Source organism: Ochotona curzoniae, unplaced genomic scaffold, assembly GCF_017591425.1.
Source record: "Ochotona curzoniae isolate NIBS_2020 unplaced genomic scaffold, NIBS_Ocur_1.0 scaffold_2453, whole genome shotgun sequence".
Lineage (NCBI taxonomy): Eukaryota > Metazoa > Chordata > Mammalia > Lagomorpha > Ochotonidae > Ochotona > Ochotona curzoniae.
The window spans coordinates 11264370-11284359 of record NW_024467094.1 but is presented as its reverse complement, the minus strand read 5'-3'; the positions used below and the strand labels follow the sequence as shown (position 1 = coordinate 11284359).

General features: G+C 67.5%; 3 protein-coding genes across 5 annotated transcripts in view; 2 read left to right on the top strand and 1 right to left on the bottom strand.

The window, feature by feature from the left end:
• The first annotated feature begins 46 nt into the window (after window positions 1–46).
• Window positions 47–1961, top strand: OVCA2 (OVCA2 serine hydrolase domain containing). Its single transcript, XM_041001188.1, has 2 exons — window positions 47–359; window positions 890–1961. Exons 1-2 carry the CDS (start codon window positions 191–193, stop codon window positions 1453–1455), a joined length of 735 nt encoding a protein of 244 aa, XP_040857122.1. The 5' UTR covers window positions 47–190; the 3' UTR covers window positions 1456–1961.
• A 6756-nt stretch (window positions 1962–8717) lies between these two features.
• HIC1 (HIC ZBTB transcriptional repressor 1) lies at window positions 8718–12597 on the top strand. 2 transcript variants are annotated; one of them, XM_041000949.1, is made up of 2 exons: window positions 8718–8861; window positions 10395–12597. In XM_041000949.1, the coding sequence occupies exon 2, from the start codon at window positions 10415–10417 to the stop codon at window positions 12581–12583; it is 2169 nt and encodes a 722-aa protein (XP_040856883.1). In that variant the 5' UTR covers window positions 8718–8861; window positions 10395–10414; the 3' UTR covers window positions 12584–12597. The 2 variants fall into 2 exon arrangements, with proteins under 2 accessions (XP_040856883.1, XP_040856882.1); XM_041000948.1 differs by lacking the exon at window positions 8718–8861 and adding an exon at window positions 9994–10030.
• A 2134-nt stretch (window positions 12598–14731) lies between these two features.
• The window catches only part of SMG6 (SMG6 nonsense mediated mRNA decay factor), a 227106-nt gene continuing 221847 nt past the window's right edge, over window positions 14732–19990 (bottom strand). For both annotated transcript variants that reach the window (XM_041001461.1, XM_041001462.1), the window contains 3 exons: window positions 17983–18194; window positions 17606–17687; window positions 14732–14907 (listed from right to left, as the gene is read on the bottom strand). In XM_041001461.1, coding sequence (XP_040857395.1) covers window positions 14777–14907; window positions 17606–17687; window positions 17983–18194 — 425 coding nt within the window. In that variant the 3' untranslated portion in view covers window positions 14732–14776. The remainder of the gene's footprint in view (window positions 14908–17605; window positions 17688–17982; window positions 18195–19990) is intronic.

The following is a 19990-nucleotide window of genomic DNA, read 5'->3' as shown; positions in this document are numbered from 1 at the left end:
CCGGGACGCGGAGGAGGCGCCGCCGGCCCCTTGAGCGCGCCGGGGTCTCAGGTATGCGCCCCGCTGCGCCTGCGCGCGCCCCGCCCTGCTGTCATGGCCACGCCCCGTCGCGCCCGAGCCCCGCCCTCTCGCGTCCACTTCCGCTCGGGGCCGGGCCGCTTCCGGTGCCTCCCGCACGCGGCGGCGGACCATGGCAACCCCGCGGCCGTTGCGCGTGCTGTGCCTGGCGGGCTTCCGGCAGAGCGAGCGCGGCTTCCGAGAGAAGACTGGAGCTCTGAGGAAGGCGCTGCGGGGCCGCGCCGAGCTCGTGTGCCTCAGCGGCCCGCACCCGGTCTGTGAGGGCGCGGGGCCGGACTCCGGTGAGCCGCACCCCGCGTCCCGCCCGAAGTGCACCCGAGGGTCCCTCCCTTGGCCCCGTGCACCCCGGGCCCCCTGCGCCCCTCTGTCCCTCCACTGACCCCGGGGCCCCCTGCACCCCTCTGTCCCTCTATTGGCCCCGTGCACCCCGAGCCCCCTGCGCCCCTCTGTCCCTCCATTGGCCCCGGGTCCCCCTGCGCCCCTCTGTCCCTCCATTGGCCCCGGGTCCCCCTGCGCCCCTCTGTCCCTCCATTGGCCCCGTGCACCCCGAGCCCCCTAAGCCCCTCTGTCCCTCCACTGACCCCGGGGCCCCCTGCGCCCCTCTGTCCCTCCATTGGCCCCGGGACCCCCTGCGCCCCTCTGTCCCTCCATTGGCTCCGGGTCCCCCTGCGCCCCTCTGTCCCTCCATTGGCCCCGGGTTCTCCTGAGCCCCTCTGTCCCGCCCTTGGCCCCATCCACCCCGGGTCCCCCTGCGCCCCTCTGTCCCTCCATTGGCTCCGGGTTCCCCTGAGCCCCTCTGTCCCGCCCGCAGGTGCCTGCGCCCCGGAGGAGCAGCCCCGCGGCTGGTGGTTCTCCGACGCGGCCGCCGACGTCTTCTCGGCGCTGGAGGAGCCCGCGGCGTGCCGGGGGGTGCCCGAGGCCCTGGGCGCAGTGGCCGCGGCGCTGAGCAGCCAGGGGCCCTTCGACGGCCTCCTGGGCTTCAGCCAGGGCGCCGCGCTGGCCGCGCTCGTGTGCGCGCTGGCCCAGGCCGGGGACCCCCGCTTCGCGTTGCCGCGCTTCGTCATCCTGGTGTCCGGCTTCTGCCCCCGCGGCCCGGCCCTGCAGGAGCCCATCTGCAGGAGCCCCTTGTCGCTGCCTTCCCTGCATGTTTTCGGGGACACCGACCGCGTCATTCCCGCCGAGGAGAGTGTGCGGCTGGCCAGCCGGTTCCCCGGAGCCGTCACCCTCACCCATGGCGGGGGCCACTTCATCCCGGCTGCCGCCGCCCAGCGCCAGGCCTACCTCAAATTCTTGGACCAGTTTCTCTCTGCCTCTGGCCCGCCCCCGCCGGGGCAGTCGCTGCCCCCTCCTGCCCCTCACCTTGGGACCTCGCTGTGACCGGGAGCGGTTGGAGGACGGCAGTCCATTCTGAGGATTCAAGCCTTGGACCTGGCAGTCCCTGGAGGAAAGGGGAGGAGGACCCCGGAATCTCCAACTTCCCGCTATTCACATATGGAAAAAGCAGAGGACCCCGGAGGAGAGGAGGAGGGTGACGGGGGAGACGCGGGGCTGCCACGCAGGGAGGTGGTGACCCGAATCGCCAGCGTGACTGCCCCAGTCTGTTCAGAAGGTCCACGCGGCCTCATCCAGGTGTGCTCCCACAGTTCAGATGTTGAAGTTCCAACAGGAGGGAAAAGAGGCTGCGGTGGCCGAGTCCGGGAAAGCTGTGGGTGAGGGGTGCAAGGAGGAGACCTGAACAGCCTGGGCTGACCCTGGCTTGCCCTGCCATGGTCCCTGACGTGTGTGCGCGCCTCTCTTCAAGCCCTGGGCTCTGCTTTCTCCTGATGCCGGGCTGGTGCTGGACCCTGGCCAAAGATGACCCCGAATAAACAGCCTCTTCCTTACCTTGGCATTGGTGCTGGTCATCACAGCTGTCACTATCACGGCCCAGCCCCAAGCTGGGGTGCTTGTCAGCCTGAGCTGCGTCCACTGCTGTCCCCACAGGCCCCCTCCCGTCTTCGGGACTGCTTCCTGCCTCTGCCAGGCAAACTTGCTGCAGTTGGCATGGCCTTTAGCCAGGGGCACCCCAGAATCTCCTTTACTGAGCCTGTTAGGGGTCGGGGTGCAACATAGAGGATCTACTGGAACTGCTTCGGTTCCCTCCTCCTACCCCATGGAAAGCTGCCTGAGAGTCCAAAAGGTGGGGAGGCAGCGGGGTGCTGCATGTGGAGTGCCTGGAGACCTTATAGAAAGTTCTGGGAGGGCTGTGGGGATCCCTTCACTGCAGGCTGCCTCTGCCTTGCACTTGGTGTTAACTTCCACACCCCCCGCCACACCCCCTTTCTTTTTTTAAGATTTGTTAGATTTACACAGGGAAGGAAGGAAAGGCGTTGATCTTGCATGCACTGGTTAAGTTCCCAAATGGCAGCAAAGTCAGAGCTGATCTGATGTGGATGTTCCAGGTGGGCACAGGACCCCAAGGGTTTGGGGCCGTGCTCCACTGCTTTTCCAGGAGCTTCTTTTGAGTCTTCGATGCAGCTGCAGGGTCCCAAGGACTTGGGGCATCTTCAGCTGCCCTCCCAGGTCTTTAGCAGGAAACTGGATTGGGATAGAAACAGCTGGAACATGAACTGGCACCCACATGGGATGCCAGCCATAGTAGAGGATTAACTCACTGTACTGTGACTGATCCCAGACCTGCTGAATTTGACTCATGGAGTTGTAAGTTTCAGGTGTTTCACACAGAAATTCAGGTCTGTCCTTTCTTGGGAAATGCTGCTGCTGGGGATCCACATGCCTTGACCCTGAACAGGATCCGGAGACCAGGAAGAAGTGGCACACACCCCAGCTGCTGCAGCACATCCCGTTATAGAGGACTGCGGGGAAGCAATTCCAAGGCTTACGGTTACAGGAGTGTGGGGGAGACAGGTAGGTCAGCGTGCTTGCACCTCAGGCACAAGGACTTCTCAGAGGTAGGATGTGCCAGCGAGGTGCAAAGGGCACAGGTGGTTCGCCCTGCCCGCTCCCCAGCATGCCCTGCCCTGCAGGCCAAGGGCTCCCTGTACAGAGCCACTCCTCCCAGGGTTCTCTGTTCAAACTTGGGATCCCGGGGGCAGCTCGGACCAGCTGGGTCAGAACCTCCGGGGCCCCAGTCATCCTGGGGTGTGACTGTGCAACAACAGTGGAAACCACTGCTGTGGTGCCAGGCAGCGGCTCAACAGGCCAATCCTCTACCCTATATGTGCTGGCATCCCTTGAGAGCCCCAGGTCATGTCCCAGCGGCTCCGCTTCTCTTCCACCTCTTCCTGTGGCCTGGGAAAGCAGTCGAGGATGGCCCAAAGCCTTGGGACCCTGCACCCATATAGGAGACCTGGAAGAAACTCCTGACCGGTTCAGCTCCCGCCATAACTGCCACTTGAGCAGTAAACCAGCAGACCGAGAATCTTTCTCCTCTTTGTAAATCTGTTTTCAATTAAAAAAGCTGCCATGGGGATGGAATGAAAGTCTGGTAGCTGTGATGCGTCTCACCAGGAGAGGGAGGGTCGCTGATCCAACAGTGGCAATGTGTGGCTAAGGAAGACGAGGCCCATGGGCTAGAAATAGGAGGAACGTTTATTATAGGTTCCTACCCGTACGCCAGACATGGTGATAAGAGAAGCTGTAATGTTGCCTAATTGGATCTCACAACTGCAGGCGCTCAGGACTATTGTTAGCCCTGCTTTACAACTAAGAAGCAGGCAGGCGCAGAGCGAGGTGTTTCAGCCAGACAGAGCTGGAGTGAGGCGTGAGAATGCGGTCCTGACCGTCAGTGCCACTTCTCTGCTGCTGGTTGTCGGGCTGTGTGTCCCAGCCTTCACACTCCCGCCTTGGGGTCCTGACGCTTTGGGGAGGACAGAGTCCCTTAGCACAGCACCCCACAGCCCCCCGTCCTGGGGCACCTGCGCCTTTCCCTGCTCTAGTGGCTCCCCTGGTAGCCCAATAAAGAGCTTAATGGCATTCGGCTGTGCACAAAGGGTCTTTTTAACTTACAGGAATCTGATGCTCACGACGCATTGGCCAAAGGGAGAGTGTTACCGCTTTTATGGGAGGGTCACACAGAACCTGGCCCCTTTACCAGCTAGAACAGTGTCCGCTGGGGTCCAGAGTCACGCGTTGGGGGTCGGTGTGCGACCTCAGGGGCAGCACGTGGTGGTAGTTAGCCAGTGACTCGGCACCAGCTGCCTCGGCAGGTCTTCGGAAAGGAGGGTGGGGTGGGCCGGTTTCCCCAGCGCTGCCCCCTGGAGAACTCGCACAGCTGATGCGCAGCGGGGAGTGGGAGACGCACACGTGTGTGTTTTTAAGGAGATGAGTCCTCGTGCTCCTCCGGCATGGCAGGACTTGGGCTGCTGTGGCACACACGTCTCCTCCCTCAGGTTGGACCCCGAGACCTGGAGACAGGCTGAAGTGAGAATGCGGCTCCTGGACTGCGCCTAGAACAGGTTAACTTCCCTGGCCCGGCGGGGTGCGGGGCTCGGAGCCCCCAGCATCGGGTGGGCGTGCGCGGCTGGAGGAGTGGGCTCGTGGCGCGAATAGGAAAGCTTCCCTCCGGCCCCGGGGGAGGCAGGGTCCTTCGCCTCCGGTTCCAGGCGCCCCCACCCCTCGCGCCCAGGAACCCGAACCCAAATCCCCGGACTGCCCCTTCGCCCTGCGGTCGGGCCGGCGCGGCTGGGGGGCCCGGCGCCCCGACCCTGTGGGCCGCCCCGCAGCCTCGCGGCCGCCTCCGGCCTCCCCTTCTCCGGGCGCGTCCTGACCGGCCGGCCGCGCGCCCCGGGCTGGCGTGGCGTGGCGTGGCGTGGCGCGTGGGCGTGCTGCGGGGCGACCATGGCTGTAGACTGTTACCTCCGGTTCCCACAGTAACAATCGAAAGCCACGGTTGCCCTGGAGACGCGGGGGCGGGGCGCGCGGTGACGCAGCGACCCGGGCAGGCTGACGTCAGGCCCGGGGGCGGGAGGCCGTGCGCGCGGCCAGCGAGGCCCGTCCGGGGGTGCGCGCGGCCCCGGGGGAGCGGCCGGGATCAGCACCGCGGACAGCGGCGGGCAGGGGCGGCGGGCAGGGGCGGCGGGCAGGGGCGGCGGGCAGGGGCGGCGGGCAGGGGCGGCGGGCAGGACGGGCTGCGGCCCCCGAGCGGCAGGGGCCCCCGAGCGGCAGGGCCAGGCGTCGGTGGCCGTGACTGGAGACTGTTACTGAGGGCGGCCCGGGCAGTAAGCAGTCTAGAGCCAAGGTGCCGGCGCGCTGCCCGGGCGGGGGTGCCCCCTCGGCGCCGGCCTGGGCTCCAGAGACGAGCCGGGGGCGCAGCCGCTCCTCCCCCACCCCCCACGGCTCCCCGGACGGGCACGCGACCGCTGACGTCAGAGCCCCGTGACGTCAAGGCCGTCCTCGCGGGGGGCGCTTCCGGTCCCGCCCCCGCCTGGTCCTGAGAGGACAGCTCCGCACGCAGAGGCGGGAAGCCGTGGGCGCGGGTGGCCGGGCCCGACGGGGCGGCCCGGGGAGGGGGGCGGCCCGGCCGGAGCGCGGGGTGGGGCGGCGCTCCCGGGAGAGCCGCTGCGTGGTCGCCGGGCCGGTGGGCGTCCGTGTCCTGCCGGCGTCGCCGCTCGGCCGGCTGGTGGCCGCGCGGCTGAGTCACCGCGCTGCGGAGAGGGGAATGGGGGGGCGCCGGGCCCTGCTCCCCACCCGGCTGGGAGGACGTCGCAGGAGCCCCCCACCCACCAGAGCAGGCAGCGCGCCCCGGGGGGCTCCGGGGGGCTCCGGGGTCCCTCAGGGCGCAGGCAGGTGCCGCCCCCCAGCCCGGCCTCGCGCCCCGGCGCCCCCACGCTCACCCCGGGGGCCGCAGCGCGCGGGGCTCCCACGCTCACCCCGGGGGCCTCAGCGTGCGGGGCTGCTCGGCGCCCTCCCGTCCGGGTCCGCCGGCCGGGCTGCGGGGCCCGCGGAGTCGCTTACCTGGCGGGCGCGTCGCCCGGCGCCCGCTCGCTCCCCGCAGCCCGGCCGGCGCGGCCGCTTTTATAGGCGCGCGTAGTACTCGTGCGGCGGCTCATTCATGCGGCCGCGGCTCCTACACACTGACGCGCTGCCGACGTCAGCGGGGAATTTAGGAAACGGGAAAAGGGGCTATTTATAGTGGCGCGGCGGGGGGTGCGGTGGAGGCCGAGGCGCCGGGAGGGGCAGGCGGTGCGCGGACGCAGGAGCGGGTTGGGGGAGCCCGCGCCCCCCGGCCAGGCCCGCAAGGGTTAACTTTCCGGAACTGCGGGCTGGGGGGCTCGGCGCCGGCCCCGGACTCCTGCTCTTCCGGGGAGGGCGTCCTTACCTGAGCCCCCCACGCCTCAGCTCCGTCACATCCCGCAAGGCCCCTGCGGTGTCGTCACCTTCTGGAGGGAGTGGGGTGGAGGGTAGGAGAGGAAGCCGGACCCCTGGAGGGGCGCGGGGCGGGACGGGGGGCTGGCCTGGGCTCCTGTCCAGAGATGAGCAAAGGGGTCAGGCCGAGGGGCTGGGGGCGCTGAGCGGACAGGCCGAGGGGCTGGGGGCGTCAGGCCGAGGGGCTAAGGGCGTCAGGCCGAGGGGCTGGGGGCGCTGAGCGGACAGGCCGAGGGAGGGAAGCTGGCACGGGGGCCCGCCTGGGGCCGTCGGTGTGATGGGGGTCCTGAGCCGTCAGGTGAGGGTGATGAGCGCAGGAGACGGAGGGCTGCGCAGCTCTGCAGAGAGCGGCGGGTGTGTGGGGGTCCCAGCTCGGTTGCCAAGGAGGAACGGGGCGGTGGGGGAGTGGGAAGAGCTGGCGGGGGAAGGGGCGGGAGGCGCGGGTCCCGCAGAGGGTCCTGGGGAGGGCAGGGCAGCGCTGTGGCAGCCGGCCCCGCGGCAGGGCTGCCAGGGCTGCGTACCCCTCCAACACGCAGGCGAGGACACCTGGGGGCGGCAGCCAGGGCTCTGGGTGAACTAGCGGAGCGATCCTGCCCCCAGCTGAAGAAGAAAAAGTCTGTGGGTTCTGGGGGGGGATGGGTCGGCTCTGTGCGCCCCCGCCAAAGAAGCGGTGCAAAGCAGAGAGGGGTGGGCAGAGGAGCCCCCATGCCTGCTCCATACGGTTTGGCTTCCTGGGGACTTCCTTTTCCAAGCCACCGGCTTTAGCTCCAGAAGTGTCTTCTCCAGGAATGGTTTCTTGGTGAGCGGGACAACTCTTATTCACCCGTCAAAGCCCGACGATTAAAGCACTTCTTCCGAAAAGCCTGCTCATCCCTCCTCCAACAGCTGCACCTGCTGTTGCCCCCTCGGTCCCCCAGCGCAGCAGGCCCCTGACCCGCTACACCGGCGGTGGTCGCCGTCTCCATCACTCCTCCCCGGATCCCGAAGCCGGCCGCCTCCACCTCGGTGGGGAGACAGCGCACGACCCCGGAGGAAGCCGGCTGCGGGGTGCGGCGGGGTGCGGTGCTCGGTGCACCTGCTGGGTTCTAACCCGAGCGCCCGGGCCTGGAGGCGGCCTCTGCGCAGGGCAGGGCGCCTCTGGGGGGCGCCCGAGCCCCGGGCGTGTCAGGGACCCGGGCGGATGATTCACGCGCTGCCGCTGGCGGCGGCGTGGGCGTGCGGGGCGGCGAGCGCGGCCCCCCACCGGCCTGCGGCCCCGCGCGCCGTTGCTAAGCTCTCCAAGGCCTCGCGGGGGGAGACGCCATCGGCGCGAACCTCCGGTTGCCGTGGAAACGCGGCGCCCCAGCCTCCGGCGCGCGCCCGTGGAGGACGGCGCAGCCAATCCGGAGGGGCGGGCGTCCTGGGGGCCGCCCCGCGCGTGGGCGGGGGTCAGGAGGTGCGTGGAGCGGACGCAGCGTGGGCCGGGGGACGCGTGGGGACACTTCCGGAGTGGCCCCTGCAGCCCCCGCGCGCCCGTGGCCGGTCCTCTCCGTGCGCGCAGAGGGGACCCCCGCGCGGAGCGGCCCTGTCCGTGGGCTGCACGGCCTCGCCGGAGGGGCGGGAGCTGTGCCCGAACCGGGGCCCCTCCGTCCCGTTCCTCTCGGGTCGGTGGGTTGTAAAAACAAAACATGAGAGGTCCCTCAAAACGACTCACGTTGGGGATGGGGGCGTGGGAGACTGGGGTCCCCCAAGAGACTCTGTCGCATCATTTCCAGTCAGGTGTTCTGATATCTCACTGTCACCATCCGCACCGGAGCCCCGCGCGGTGAGGGCGGGCACGCCCCTCGCCCCGGGTTCACCGAAGAGCCCCCCGGAGCGCCCCAGGGTGCTGGGGTTCCGGGAGCGACCGGCGCCCGCGTGTGCCACAGCGTGGGGCGTGTGACGCGCGCACCTGAGCCAGGTGCCCGCGTGGGCAGCCGGTGGGCACGCGTTCCCAGAGATGCCGCCAAGGGGGCTTGCCCACCTCCCCACCGGCTGCCCCGTGCCACCACGCGCGCCCGCGGCTGCAGGCAGGGACGCGAACGCGTCGGGGGCGTGGGGGCCCCGGGCGGGCACCCCTGGCGAGGGCAGTCCCACGCAGGCACGCGCGCCCCGCTGGCCGCCCAGGTGTGCGGAAGGGGCGCGGCGAGCGGGGGCGCAGAGCCCCGCGTGGCCGCGAGGTGGCGCCAGGGGCGCAGCGCCGCCCGCCGGCCCGGGCCGCTCCAGATAAGAGTGTGCGGAAAAGCGCGGCGCGCCTGAGACGCGACCAGGACGCGGGGAGGACGGAGCGGCAGGACACACCGACCGGGGGCCCGGCGGGCGGAGGGCAGCGCAGCGCAGCCACGTCCCCCCCTGGATCCGCCGACAGCCGGGCCCGGGGCTTCCGACATGCCCCCCAGGTGGGTCCTTGGCGCTGGGGACCGGGAAGGGGACAGGGGACCCGGGACAGCCCGGTCCTCGCGCGCTGGTCGCCTTGGGCGCATCCTCTGGCACAGGCGCCTCATCGCGCTGGCGGCCGGTGCTCTGGGGCTCGGGGTGTCGTCCCTGGAAGACGGGACCGCCGGGCCGCTCGCTCCGCGCCGGGTTCACGGCGGGGTCAGCGGCCCGGGCCGGCTCTGCCCGCACATGGGCTGGAAAGGCGAGGGGAAGGGAAGGGGAGCCGGCGGGCGGGGCTGCAGGGGCGCTGCCCTGGCACAGCTCGGCGCCTGGCAGCGGGGCTGGTGGGGCGCGCGGGGCTGGAAGCCGCCACCGCTGCGGGGAGGGGAGCCCGGCGGGCTCGGGCCGCAGGTAACCGGCTTCGAAGTGCTGCGGGCCAGGCAGAGGAGCGGGGTGGGTCGGGCGGCCGAGCAGGCGGGCGAGGGAACTCCGGGCTCGGGGGGCCCCAGGGCCGCTTGGCCGCCTCTGAAGCGTGGGGGCCCGAGAGAGCACTAGCTGGGAGTGGATGGGGCTGGGGCCGGCGCGTTCGTCCCGCCCTGTCTGAAGTTAGGAAACTTTTTTTTTTCTCCCCCAAGTTTGGGGTGGCGGAGTTCCGGGGGGGAGAAGGGACCCGGGGAGGCTGCGGAAGGAGGCGCCGGGTGCGCGAATGTCGGACCAGGGCCCGGGCCGGGGCCGGAACGCGGGGTGGGGCGCAGGCCAGGGTCAGGGCCACAGCCGGCTGCGCGCCGCCGTGCCCGCCCGGGGCGCTGCCCCCTCCCTCCCCTGGGAGCTGCGTGGCTCCCCCCTCCCCCCCACCTGCTTCCTGCCTCAGCCTCCTGCCCCGATATAACGCCCTCCCCACGCCGCGGCCGGGCCTTCGCGCTCTGCCCGCCTCGGCGGCCGCTGCCTCCTCTCCCCGCCCCGCGGCCACTGCCCGGGGTGGGGGCTCCCGGCCAGGGTCCTGCCAGCCCCCCGGCCGGGGCGGCGCCGCGGCGGGCCCCTGCGCTCCCGTGCTCCGTGTCACTTCCCCCAGCTGGGCCCACTTCTCCCGAGGCGGGGAGGCGCTTCTCCCCGCAGCTCCCCTTCTCCCCACTTAAGCAAACTTCTCGGCCCTGAATGACTTTTCCTGAAGCGGACATTTTACTTAAATCGGGTAACTGTCTCCGCAGAGGGTCACCTAGCCCGGGCTCCTTGGAAGCACCCCCCCAGTGCATGTGCCCAGCGGCGGGCCGGTCCCCCGAGGCGCGCACAGCTCAGCCCGGTGCAGCCAGGCCCGCCGCTGCGGCGCCTCTCCGGCCCGGGGCTCGCGCTCCTGCTGCTGCCCGGGGCCGGGCGGCCTAAGGCTCGGGCTGCCCGAGGCCGCTGACCCGCCGCCGCCACCGCTGACCCCCGTACCCCTTGCTCGGCTGAGGGGAAGGGGAAGTGGAGGGGAAGCCGGGCTGGGCCGGGCACGGGCGGCGAGAGCGTCGCGGCCTCTGCGTGGCTCTTACTCGGCCGGTGTGTGTCCCCCCCCGCAGGAGAGTGTGCTGGGCAGACGATGCTGGACACGATGGAGGCGCCCGGCCACTCGAGGCAGCTGCTGCTGCAGCTCAACAGCCAGCGCACCAAGGGCTTCTTGTGCGACGTGATCATCGTGGTGCAGAACGCCCTCTTCCGCGCGCACAAGAACGTGCTGGCGGCCAGCAGCGCCTACCTCAAGTCCCTGGTGGTGCACGACAACCTGCTCAACCTGGACCATGACATGGTGAGCCCGGCCGTGTTCCGCCTGGTGCTGGACTTCATCTACACCGGCCGCCTGGCCGACGGCGCCGAGGCGGCAGCGGCGGCCGCCGTGGCCCCCGGGGCAGAGCCGAGCCTGGGCGCCGTGCTGGCCGCCGCCAGCTACCTGCAGATCCCCGACCTCGTGGCGCTGTGCAAGAAGCGCCTCAAGCGCCACGGCAAGTATTGCCACCTGCGGGGCGGCGGCAGCGGCGGCGGCGGCTACGCGCCCTACGGCCGGCCGGGCCGGGGCCTCAGGGCCGCCACGCCCGTCATCCAGGCCTGCTACTCGTCCCCGGTCGGGCCTCCGCCGCCGCCGCCGCCGCCCTCCGCCGCCGCCGCCGCCTCCGAGCCGTCGCCGGGCCCCGAGGCCGGGGTCAACACGCACTGCGCCGAGCTGTACGCCTCGGGGCCCGGCCCCGCCGCCGCCGCCCTCTGCGCCCCGGAGCGCCGCTGCTCCCCGCTCTGCGGCCTGGACCTGTCCAAGAAGAGCCCGCCGGGCTCCGCGGTTCCCGAGCGGCCGCTGGGCGAGCGCGAGCTGCCCCCGCGCCCCGACAGCCCGCCCGGCGCCGGGCCCGCCGCCTACAAGGAGCCGCCGCTCGGCCTGCCGCCGCTGCCGCCGCTGGCCTTCCAGAAGCTGGAGGAGGCCGCGGCGCCCCCCGACCCGTTCCGCGGCGGCGCCAGCCCGGGACCCGAGCCCCCCGGCCGCCCCGACGGCTCCAGCCTCCTCTACCGCTGGATGAAGCACGAGCCGGGCCTGGGCAGCTACGGCGACGACCTGGTGCGGGAGCGCGGCGGCTCTCCGGGCGAGCGCTGCGAGGAGCGCGACGGGGCCGCCTCGCCCGCCGGGCCCCCGCTCGGCCTGGTGCCGCCGCCGCGCTACCCGGGCAGCCTGGACGGGCCGGGCCCCGGCGGCGACGGCGACGACTACAAGAGCAGCAGCGAGGAGACGGGCAGCAGCGGCGAGGACCCCAGCCCGCCCGGCGGCCACCTCGAGGGCTACCCGTGCCCGCACCTGGCCTACGGCGAGCCCGAGAGCTTCGGGGACAACCTGTACGTGTGCATCCCTTGCGGCAAGGGCTTCCCCAGCTCGGAGCAGCTGAACGCGCACGTGGAGGCGCACGTGGAGGAAGAGGAGGCGCTGTACGGCAGGGCCGAGGCGGCCGAGGTGGCGGCGGGGGCGGCGGGCCTCGGGCCCCCCTACGGCGGCGGCGGGGACAAGGTCCCCGGGGCTCCGGGCGGCCTGGGCGAGCTGCTGCGGCCCTACCGCTGCGCCTCGTGCGACAAGAGCTACAAGGACCCGGCCACGCTGCGGCAGCACGAGAAGACGCACTGGCTGACCCGGCCCTACCCCTGCACCATCTGCGGGAAGAAGTTCACGCAGCGTGGGACCATGACGCGCCACATGCGCAGCCACCTGGGCCTCAAGCCCTTCGCGTGCGACGCGTGCGGCATGCGCTTCACGCGCCAGTACCGCCTCACCGAGCACATGCGCATCCACTCGGGCGAGAAGCCCTACGAGTGCCAGGTGTGCGGCGGCAAGTTCGCACAGCAGCGCAACCTCATCAGCCACATGAAGATGCACGCCGTGGGCGGCGCGGCGGGCGCGGCGGGCGCCCTGGCCGGCCTGGGCGCGCTGCCCGGCGTGCCCGGCCCCGACGGCAAGGGCAAGCTCGACTTCCCCGAGGGCGTCTTCGCCGTGGCCCGCCTCACGGCCGAGCAGCTGAGCCTCAAGCAGCAGGACAAGGCGGCGGCGGCCGAGCTGCTGGCGCAGACCACGCACTTCCTGCACGACCCCAAGGTGGCGCTCGAGAGCCTCTACCCGCTGGCCAAGTTCACGGCCGAGCTGGGCCTCAGCCCGGACAAGGCGGCGGAGGTGCTGAGCCAGGGCGCGCACCTGGCCGCGGGGCCCGACGGTCGCACCATCGACCGCTTCTCCCCGACCTAGAGCGCCCCAGCTCGGACCCCCGGGGGCGGCGGCTGCGGCGGGCACCCCGCGCCCGGGACACGGCGGGGGCGGCCCCACCTCGCTGCGGCCCCACCCGGCCTCACTGCTTCGTGCCTTAGCCCCGGGGTGGGCGTGGGGGAGAAGCCCCCGGGACGGGGGCTGGGGGGGATGGGGAAGGGGAGATTTATATTTTTGATATCAGCTTTGACCAAAGGAGACCCCCCCCCCCGGCCTCTCCCCGCCTCTTCCTGTGGTTCGTTGGCCCCCTGGTCCCCCGACCCCCGGCTCCGTGCTGCTGTCGGGGGAGGGGTGTCACTGTGGGGCGCTCCTAGCCCTACCTCCGGCCCTTGCGACCACACCCATTCTCACTGTGAATCTCCCCGCTGGGGTCGGAGCGTCCGGCGGAGTGGGGAGTGGGGGAGGGGACTGAGCCGGCCGGAGGGCCCCCCGCCCCCCACTCCCGCCCGCCCCGGGACTGATAATGTGAAGTTCCTCATTTTGCACAAGTGGCACTAGCTCCAGGGCCAACCTTTAAACCCTGCAGGACCACCAGGGGCCGGGCGCTCTGGAGTCTGGGCTGTTGGCCAGCCCAGGTCCACCGGGCCTCCCAGTCCCGTGGGGTCGATCCCGTCCCTTCCCTGGGGTCCCGGACCATATTTATTGCATGCGCCCCGGTGGCCCCCCATCCCGAGCCCGGGCTGGGCTGGGCTGGAACGCGGTCTCTTTAGCTCCCTCCTGTTTGTATATTTCCTACCTTGTACACAGGCTCTTTCAGAGCCGCTTCCATTTTCTATACTCGAACCAAACAGCAATAAAGCAATAACCAAGGACCCAGACCGAGCTGCTGTCTTCCCCTCCTCGCAGGAAGACCTGGGTGGGCCACCCCGGGGACACGCAGGGGCCAGAGAGGGCCGCCCTGGCGCAGGTGCAGAGGCCTGGATCTGCTTCCCCTCCCCAGCCCAGAAATAGATCAGCAGGAGGTCAGGTATGTTTCATAACTAAAAATTTATTAAGGAAACAAAACCAGTGCTGCAAACTGGGGACAGAAAAGGAGCAATGGGTCCCTCGGCCGCCCAGTCACGGCCTTGAGCCTGGCGAGGGCTTGGGACCCTCCAGCTGGCAGGAGCCCCCTCCTCCTGATAGAATGGGTCTCCCACCCCTGGGCAGTTGGTGGGGGGGGGCGCCACTTTCCCTCTGGTCCCTTCAGCTCCACCCAAGGCGTTCTCTGGCTCCTCCTCACCCTTGCTCCTGGGCTGCAGGAACTCCCCTTCAAGGGGAGGCCTGTGGATACAGGCTCCTGGCACAGCCTTAAAAGGGTCCCGCGGCAAGGCCAGAGCCAAGCCAGGCACAAGGTGCCAACGCCGGGCTAGGCAATGCTCCCCCTTGGGCTGAGGCCTGGCAAGGATGGGCAGGTTGGGCTCCTGCCACAGGTAACAAAGAGGAAGTGTGAAGCCCCTGCATAAAGAAGCGAGGGATCAGAGAGGTGAGTGGGCCAGAGGATGTGGGGGTGTGGGGGTGTGCAGAGATGGTGTCACAGAGAACAAGGACATTTCCCAAAGAAGCAGCTAGCGGGGAAGGCAGGCCAGCGAGGGAAGGGGAGCAGGTGAGGGGCCCCGGGAAGCTCGGCCTGTGTCCCAGCCTGTGCAAAGGGACCAGGCTGGCAAGGACGGGAGGAGATGGGGGCTGGGGCTGTGAAATGGCCAGAAGCAAAGCTGGGTTCGTTGGGGAACCCAGGCCTCAGGGAGGTGGGGACAGGCCCTGGGTGCCATGCTCAGGACGTGTGACTTGACCTCCATCTGATGGCAGCTGACACCTCTACCCCGTCTGCAGTGGGGAAGGGGCCCGAGTCCCTGGGGTGAGCAGGCCCAGCCCTGGAGTGCCACAGGGGAGGGACGGGCTGAGGGCGCGGGCGGCCCCGCCAGCTGGCCCACCTGCTGCTGCTGCTGCTGTAGCCAGCCGCCTCCCTGCTCAGTCTGGGCAGCCCAGGAGGGTCCCAGCGGCGTCCGCCCAGCCCTTGGAGGGGCTCTGTGAGGAGCAGCTCCCCCCAGCACGCCATGGCGCGCGGGTTGAAGAGGATGGTTTATTGTCTGGGTGGACTGATGGCGCAGGCACGTGGGCGTCTTGCGTGCTACACTGGGCACTTGCTGGACTCTTAGGAACGTTCCACAGGGGGCGGGCCCCAGCGTGGCCCCCTCAGCCCACCTGGGCCCACGCAAGGAAGGCGGGGATGTCCCTCACTGGCACGTTCCTGGTCAGCGCCTTCACACGCAGGTTCCGGTCGTCCGTCAGCAGCACCACCTCCCGCAGGAGCCGGATGGGCTCTTCTGTTGGCACAAGAGAGCGAGGGACGTCAGTGAGGGCGGGGATGAGGGGGCTGTGGTAGGGGAGAGGAGTGGCGAGCCTGTGGGACCCTTTCCTTCACCCTGACTCTCAGCTGAGGCCCTTCCTGCTCTCCCACTCTGTTTCCGAGCTGGCTGGGCCCACCTTCCTGTCCAGCCGTGGTTCTGTCTTAGGCCCTTGGGGCTCTCCAGGCATCCCTTCCTGCCCCTGAGCCGAGGCAGTGGAGACCCCTGCTCGCTCCTGACTGGCCAGGCCTGTGCTCGCTGTAAGCCTCTCCTTGCCCACATCCTCTCCCTGCAGAGCCAGCAGGGCGACGCTGCGGGCATTCGCACGCAGAGCACTGAAGATGAGAAAGGAAGTGCATGCAGATCTCCCAGGTGCGGGCAGAGGGGGTGGAAGGACAGGCGGGCAGGAGGTCCTGGCGGCACAGGGCCTGGGGGCGTCCAGAGGCCACGGCCGGCTGATTTCCTCCATCAGGTAAAAGTAATCTCTCAAGAGAACAGAGAGGAGGGCAAACAGCCCGGACTGCCCCCAGCTCTCCCTCGGGCGGGTGCCAGGGCTAACCTACACACATGCACCTATACCTGGGTATACAAGCTTTGACTCCCGCAGCATGCACTCAAGCCAGCCATACTCAATTCAAGTCTTACACACGTCGAAGACTTCTCTATTAGCAGAGAGAACCCTTCATTCTCTTTAGATGACTGTTTAGCACAATCTCTACCAACTTCCCCCCTCACCCCCAATTCCCTAACCTTTAACGTACTGGAATTTAAAGCAGGACCACACACTCACACGGGTGACACCCCAGTCCTGGCATGCATGCTGGAGTGGCAGGCTGGGCATTTCCTGGCGGAGGCCTGGCAGACAGTGTGGGCTGGTGGGGACAGGGACTGCCAACATCTGGGTCTGGCCTGAGCCTCGGGCTCCCCAGCCCTGGGCGGACAGGCAGGCTGAGAACCGGCTTTCAGCTTCAGAAAGATTATGGGGGACGAGGAAGAGAGGGGTTTGTGGGGGTGACAGTGGGGAGAGGAGGAAGGAGGGTGTGATGGAGCAAGGGGCTGGGGTGGGCAGAAGACAGAAGGCAGTCTTGGGTGGGAGACGTGCAGCCAGCACGCAGCCGTCGGGGCGTGGGTGGGAGCGGGGCCTCGGCGTGGCTCCCGGCCGGCCTGCTGTGCGCAGCCCCAGCGCTCCTGCTCTGGGCCTCAGACCACAAGAGTCCCAGGCCTTAGGTCAGCCCGCCAAGGCCTGGCGTTGCTGGCAGGGGTCTGCAGGGGTTTCTGTGGATACTTTGAGACATTTTTAACAATAAACATCCTCTGTTTTGACACTGGTAACTTCACTTTGTTAGAAACCAGAGACTGTCATCTTGTCAGGCCCCATCCGCCATAATCCACATGATTTTAAAATTCAACATCGTTTACACATAAACATTTGGTGACGGTTTCTCTGTGAATCTGACAAGTTAATCTGCTAAGAATTCACACTGACAAATGGGGTTTGATTGCACCAGCCGTTGCTGATGTAATTCTGATAGGGGCGGTCCCCAGGATGGCAGTGGGTTCCTGTAGGCCGTGTGGAGTGAAGTGGGGGTTGGGGTGTTAACAAGGCCAAAACTAAAATATGTCTGCAGAGAGTTTTCTGAGGCTGGGCACTGAGCACCCGTGCTCTCCAACAAGGGCCCTGCCAGGCTGTTAACAGCCCCTCAGCCCCTGTGAGGCTGGACCAGGGTGCCTTCAGATGTGGCCCCCAGGGACAGGCCAGCATCCCATGTGGCAGGGCCCTGCTGAGGAGCAGCAGCTGTGTGCTTGTTACTGGCCCCTGGTAGAGACTCGGGGGCAGGAGTACAGGCTGGGCTCAGAGCAGAGGCGAGGGCAGGCCACTGCTAAGGACTTGAAGAGGCCAGAGAGGACAGAAAAGACAGAAGACACTACATATATGGAGACACAAACCAAACGGGGACAAGGACTAGCTCTGCAGGCGACGCTGCACCGGGAGGTCCTAGGGATTCTTTACTAAAGAAGAGAAGCTGGAACCTGGAAAATCAGGAACAGAAACAGCTTGAACCCAGAGGCCGTGCAGGACAGAAGCCCGGGACGTAGGCGAAGCTGTCAGGTGCCTAGGACGGAGTCTTGGGAGGAGCCCTTGGCCCAAAGATGGGATTTTACTCATCAAAAAAGGCCTGCACCTTGGGCTGAGGGCGCAGGCACTTGCCTGTCTCCAACTCCAGCCAGCCCATGGAGGGCTGTGCCCAGGCCTGACGTCAGATAGGCATGCAGTGATGAGCTGAGCATGGCCAGGGCAGGGGGCATACCCAGGGACCACCAGGGCTGTCTTCAGAGCTACAGAAGCCTGGTCTCGGGAGACCAAGCTACACTGAGCCAAAGACATTCTTACCGTCCAAGGGAAGTCACTGAGGACCCAAGAAAGGAGATGGGTGCACCCTGAGGGGCAGATCTCATGCCTGCAGCTGGGCCACCTGTGTCTGGTCTCATGCTGAATGGGCCCTGGGCTGATCCAACATGTGTTGCCTGCAGGAACTATGCCAGGGAGGCCTGTCCTACCGGAGTGCAGGAGCCTGGGCTGGCCACAGGTCTGCGAGAGCCTCAGCATTCCCGAGATGTCCCAGGACATCTCAGGCCTGGGGGTGGGGGCACCAGTGGGGCCGAGGGTGAGCCGTACCTTTGCTGGTGGGCATGAAGTCCTTGGCCTTGTCTTTGCAGTAGTGGAGGCAGCAGGAGAGGATCAGGTCGTCGTTGTTACCCTGGAGGAAGGCAGTGTGAGAGGCGCCACTGGGCAGGAGGGGGCGCTGTGTGGAGGCAGCAGAGCCCTGGGAACCCTCGAGGCCTTGAAGGGCCATGTCCCCCAGCCCTCCCAGGCATGCTCTGGCCCTGCTGGGTTGTGGCCAGCTGTGCTAACCGTGATCTGGGGGACAAGGAGTTCCACAAACTCCCTGTCCTGGGCCTCCATGGGGGCTGCTCCCTCAGCTGCCAGGGCTGATGGGAGTCCCTGGCTGAGGGCTGGCTGTGGGCTCTCTCTTCCTGTCAGTGGGGGCTTACCAGTTGGCCAGTGATGTCTTCACTGCGGAAGGCAATGGATTCAAGTTCATTGCCACGGCTGGTCAGGGCCCTCAGACAGGAGTCCCGACTCTCGAATCGCCGCTCGAGGAACTCGATGGACTTGCGGGCCTTTTCTTGAACCACACGGGCATAGCCCCCAGCCCGGTGGTCTGTCTCCTGCCCTTTGGCCAGGCCGTCCAGCTCGTTGATCACTGGGAAGACAGGACCCCATGGGGTGTCAGCCTTCACTGCAGACCTGTGTCCACTCGCTTTCTCAGGTGACCCCATTGCAGACCACAGGGGGTCTCCAAGGGATGTGAGGGTAGGAGGGCAGCTGGGGAGCGCAGTGCTGTGTCCCCTCTCTGCCTCTGCCCCGTAGTCCTACCCGGCTCCTGGGAGGCAATTACAGGGTCTGACTGAGGGGAACAACCCCAGCTCCCACTGTTGCATTTTTCAGTTACAGGATCCAACTGAAAGGACCTCTTGGGGGAGGCAGGGAATGCAGCAGCAAAAGGGAAAGTGAGGCACTCTCTCTCATGGTGTGCCCCCCCACCACAGCAGCCAGAGCAAGGTCAAGTCCTATGACCTCTGGACAGGGTGGGTGTGGGCAGATCACCACAGAGGATGGGGCAGTTGTCGCACTTGCAAGGGCTCTGGCATACCTCAAAACCATACCCCTGGCACATCTACCTCCTCTGATGCTGTGCATGTGTGTGTGTGTCAGCCTGCCTGCCTATGTGTCTGGGACACGGCTTCATTTTCTGGTGAAGATTCTTTCCAAAATTCCAGCCAAAAGCCTGAGGTCAAGTGGGAAATATGCACGCCTTGGGGGCTCCGGGCGAGCTTGGGGTCTGAGGCCTCTCCTCGGTGCAGTGATTCATGGCTCGGGGAGACGGCTGAGCATGCTGTTCCATGGTGAGCCTGGCACTCATTGTCTGGGTATTCCGAGACACTTTCTGGAAGGGGCTTATGTGGGCATACACACACACGCTTCCAGCAACCTGTGGTGGTAGTATGTTCCAAAAGATGGCGGGGTCTGGGGAGCAGTGCTGGTGGATAGGTATATGGTACAGCAAACAGAAGATCAAACAGGAAAAACTGGTATTCTATCCCAAAATCTGCTTTCATGCTTCCAAACTAAACATGCTTCAAAGGGGAGCTTGTTTGTGCTTCTGCACCAGGCGGGGCTTCTCAATGCCGGGGTCAGGCACGCTGAACAGGTCCAAGAGTACAAGAGACAAGCAGGGCGAGCTCTCCGCGGAACCTTCTGCAGCCCCAGGAGGAGCGCAGGAGCCCACCGTGGAGAGCCTCGCAGAGCCAGAGCCCCTCTTATGGCCACGGAGAGTCCAGGGGCCCGCCCAGCTGAGGCAGGTTCAAGAGGCTGGCCTCAACTAGTGCCAGATGCTCGGACCTCTGATCCCAGTGAGCCCTGAGCCTTCACGTGGGGCTTTGGCTCTGGGATTCCTTGTGTGCCTTCTCTCCCTGTACCACCTCTGCACTGGCAGGCTAAACCATGAACCCCTCAGGAACGAGGGCAGAGCTCTGCCTTTCACCAGGCCTCGGAAACAAGGGGGAGACTTGGCCCCAGCAGGAGCTCTGCTCCCCTCCCTGGGACGGTGTCTGGGCTGGCCGCGCTTAGCAGGCTCCTGAGATGTCAGTCAACTCTATAGGTTACACCACTTCCTGACCACCCAGCACAAAGGTGACCAGTCCCCTTCCCTCCCCTCTGAAAACCTCCTGGGTGAGACAGCATGGAGACTGTGTCCTGAAAGGCAGCGTGCCCCCGGCCCAGGCAGGGGAGCTGGGCAGCTTGGGACACGGGGGTCCTGCAGCTCTGCTGTGTTGATAGGAGCTACTCTCCTTTTGAAGTCCAGAAAACCTTCCCATCAGTCTAAGGGCCTGGCTTTAAGAGGCTCTGGCCAGGCCACATGGGGAGGGGAAGGAAGACGGGGAGGGTGGAGGCGAGGAGGAGGGCTGCTTTGGTGCCAACATTCTCAGGTGGTGCTAG